This window comes from Sorex fumeus, unplaced genomic scaffold (assembly GCF_029834395.1).
Source record: "Sorex fumeus unplaced genomic scaffold, SorFum_2.1 ptg000203l, whole genome shotgun sequence".
NCBI lineage: Eukaryota > Metazoa > Chordata > Mammalia > Eulipotyphla > Soricidae > Sorex > Sorex fumeus.
The window spans coordinates 5,001-8,067 of record NW_026606260.1 but is presented as its reverse complement, the minus strand read 5'-3'; the positions used below and the strand labels follow the sequence as shown (position 1 = coordinate 8,067).

The 3,067-nt window shown below is 57.1% G+C and overlaps 1 protein-coding gene across 1 annotated transcript; it reads right to left on the bottom strand.

Moving 5' to 3' along the window:
* Positions 1 to 1,036: 1,036 nt before the first annotated feature.
* On the bottom strand, positions 1,037 to 2,773 carry LOC130017590 (uncharacterized; the record flags this gene model as incomplete). Its single annotated transcript, XM_056108284.1, has 2 exons — positions 1,037 to 1,240; positions 2,723 to 2,773. Coding segments are annotated over 2 exons (255 nt in total), but the record flags the coding sequence as incomplete, so codon positions are not given.
* Positions 2,774 to 3,067: the final 294 nt, after the last annotated feature.

Genomic DNA, 3,067 nt, shown 5'->3' with positions numbered 1-3,067 from the left:
GGGAGAGGAGGAGAGGGGAGAGAAGAGATCGTGAGAGGAGAGGAGCAGGGAGAGGAGGAAAGGGGAGGTGAAAGGAGAAGAGGGGAGGAGAGAGGAAGATAGGAGAGAAGAGCAAATGGGAAGGACAAGAGAGGAGAGGGGAGGAGAGGGGAGGACAGAAAAGGAGCAGAGAGGGGAGCATAGGGGAGGACAGGAGAGGAGAGGATAGGGTATAATAGGGGAGGAGAGGGGAAGAGAAGGAAGGAGAGGAGAGTAGAAGAGGGGAGGCGAGAGGAGAGGAGAGGAGAGGAGAGGAGAGGAGAGGAGAGGAGAGAGAGAGGAGAGGAGAGGAGAGGAGAGGAGAGGAGGGTGATGAGAGGAGAACAGAGGAGAGGAGAGGGGAGGGCAGGGGGAGGGGGAGGGGAGGAGAGGGAGAGGAGAGGAGAGGAGAGGAGAGAGGAGAGGAGAGGAGAGGAGAGGAGAGAGGAGGAGATCGAGGAGAGGAGATGAATGAGAGGAGAGTAGAGGAGACGTGAGCAGAAGACAGCAGAGGATGTACAGGAGAGGACAGGAGATAGAGGAGAGGAGAGGAGGGTAGATAGAGGAAGGAGAGGAGATGACGAAGTGGAGAGGAGATGAGAGGTCAGGAAATGAAACGTGAGAAGAGGAGAGGAGAGGAGAAGAGAGGAGAGGAGAGGAGAGGAGAGGAGAGGAGAGGAGAGGAGAGGAGAGGAGAGGAGAGGAGAGGAGGGGTAGGGGAGCGGACGAGAGTGGAAAGGAGGGGAGGAGAGGTGAAGTTAAGAGAGGAGAGGACAAGAGAGGAGAGGAAAAGAGAGGAGAAGTCTGGAGGGGAGAAGTCAGGAGAGGTGAGGTGAGGAGAGGAGAGGAGAGGAGAGGCGCGGAGGGGAGGCGAGAATAGAGGAGAGGAGAGGAAGGTAGAGTAGAGGAGAAGAATGGAGATAGGAGTGGAGAGGAGGAGAAGAGAGGTGAGGGCAGGGGAGGGGAGGGGAGGAGAGTAGAGGAGAGGAGATAGAGGAGAGTAGAGGAGAGGAGAGGAGAGGAGAGGAGAGCAGACGAGAGTAGAGGAGAGTAGAGGAGAGGAGAGGAGAGGATAGGAGAGGAGAGGAGAGGAGAGGAGAGGAGTGGAGAGGAGAGGAGAGGAGAGGGGGGGTAGGGGAGCGGACGAGAGGGGAAAGGAGGGGAGGAGAGGTGAAGTTAAGAGAGGATAGGACAAGAGAGGAGAGGAAAAGAGAGGAGAAGTCTGGAGGGGAGAAGTCAGGAGAGGTGAGGTGAGGAGAGGAGAGGAGAGGAGAGGCGCGGAGGGGAGGCGAGAGTAGAGGAGAGGAGAGGAAGGTAGAGTAGTGGAGAAGAATGGAGATAGGAGTGGAGAGAGGAGAAGAGAGGAGACGGCAGGGGAGGGGGAGGGGAGGAGAGTAGAGTAGAGGAGATAGAAGAGAGGAGATGTCTGATAGGAGAGTAGAGGAGAGGGAAGAGAAGATGAGCAGAGGAGTTAGAGGAGAGGACAGGAGATAGAGGAGAGGATAGGATAGGAGAGGAGAAATAAGTAGAGGACAAGTCAGGAGAGTTGAGAGGAGAGGAGAGGAGAGGACAGGAGAGGGAGAGGAGAGGGGGAGGAGAGGAGAGGAGAGGAGTAATCGATAGAGGAGAAGTCCGGAGAGGTGAGGAGTGGAGATGACAGGAGAGGAAAGGAGAGGAGGGGACGGGGGATGAGGGGAGGGTAGAGGAGGAGACGGGAGAGGACAGAAGAGGAGCAGAGAGGGGAGGAGAGGGGAGGAAGGGGATGGGATGGGAGGAGAGGAGAGGAGAGGAGAGGAGAGGAGAGGAGAGGAGAGGAGAGGAGAGGAGAGGAGGGGAGGCGAGAAGAGAGGAGAGGAGAGGAAACAAGAGGAGGGAGGCGAGAGGAGAGGAGAGGAGAGGAGAGGAGAGGAGAGGAGAGGAGAGGGAGAGGAGAGGAGAGGAGAGGAGAGGAGAGGGGAGCGGAAGGGAGGGGTGAAGAGGAAAGGAGAGGAGAGGGGGGAGGGGGGGAGGATAGGAGAGGGGAGGAGATACAGGAGAGGAGATGATTGAGAGGAGAGGAGAGGAGAGGTGAGCAGAGGACAGCAGAGGATATACAGGAGAGGACAGGAGATAGAGGAGACGATAGGAGAGGAGATAGAGGAGAGGAGATAACTGAGAGGAGAGGAGAGGATTGGTGAATAGAAGAGAGCAGAGGAGGTAGAGGAGAGGACAGAAGTTTGAGGAGAGGAGACGAGTCGAGGTGATAGGCGAGGAGTGGAGAAGAGAGGAGTGGTGAGGAGAGGAGAGGAGAGGAGAGGAGAGGAGAGGAGAGGAGAGGAGAGGAGAGGAGACGAGAGGAGAGGAGAGGAGAGGAGAGGAGAGGAGAGGAGAGGAGAGGATAGCAGAGGAGAGGAGAGGAGAGGAGAGGAGAGGAGAGGAGAGGAGAGGAGAGGAGAGGAGAGGAGAGGAGAGGAGAGGAGCAGAGTGGAGTGGAGCGGATCAGAGTGGAGAATGGATTGGAGAGGATATGAGATTTAGAAAAGGAGCAGACAGGAGGTAGAGGGGAGAACAGGAGGATAGAAAGAGGAGAGGAGATAACTGAGAGAAGAGTAGAGGACGAGGTGAGCAGAAGACAGCAGAGGAGGTAAAGGAAGAGGACAGGAGAAGAGAAGAAAGGAGAGTAGAGTAGAGTAGAGTAGAGGAGAGGAGAGGAGAGGAGAGGAGAGGAGACGAGACGAGACGAGACGAGAGGAGAGGACGGAAGAGGCGAGGAAAGGAGAGGAGAGGAGAGGAGAGGAGAGGAGAGGTGAGGAGATGAGAGGAGAGGAGAGGACAGTTGAGGGGAGGGATGGGGAGGAGAAGAGAGGAGAGGGGAGGAGAGAGGAGGGGAGGGGGAGAGGAGATGAGAGGAGAGGGGAGGAGGGAGGCGAGAGGAGAGGGAGGAGAGGAGAGGAGAGGAGAGGAGAGGAGAGGAGAGGAGAGGAGAGGAGAGGAGAGGGAGAGGAGAGGAGAGCGAGAGCAGAGCAGAGGAGAGGAGAGGAGAGGAGAGGAGAGGGGACGAGAAGAGAGG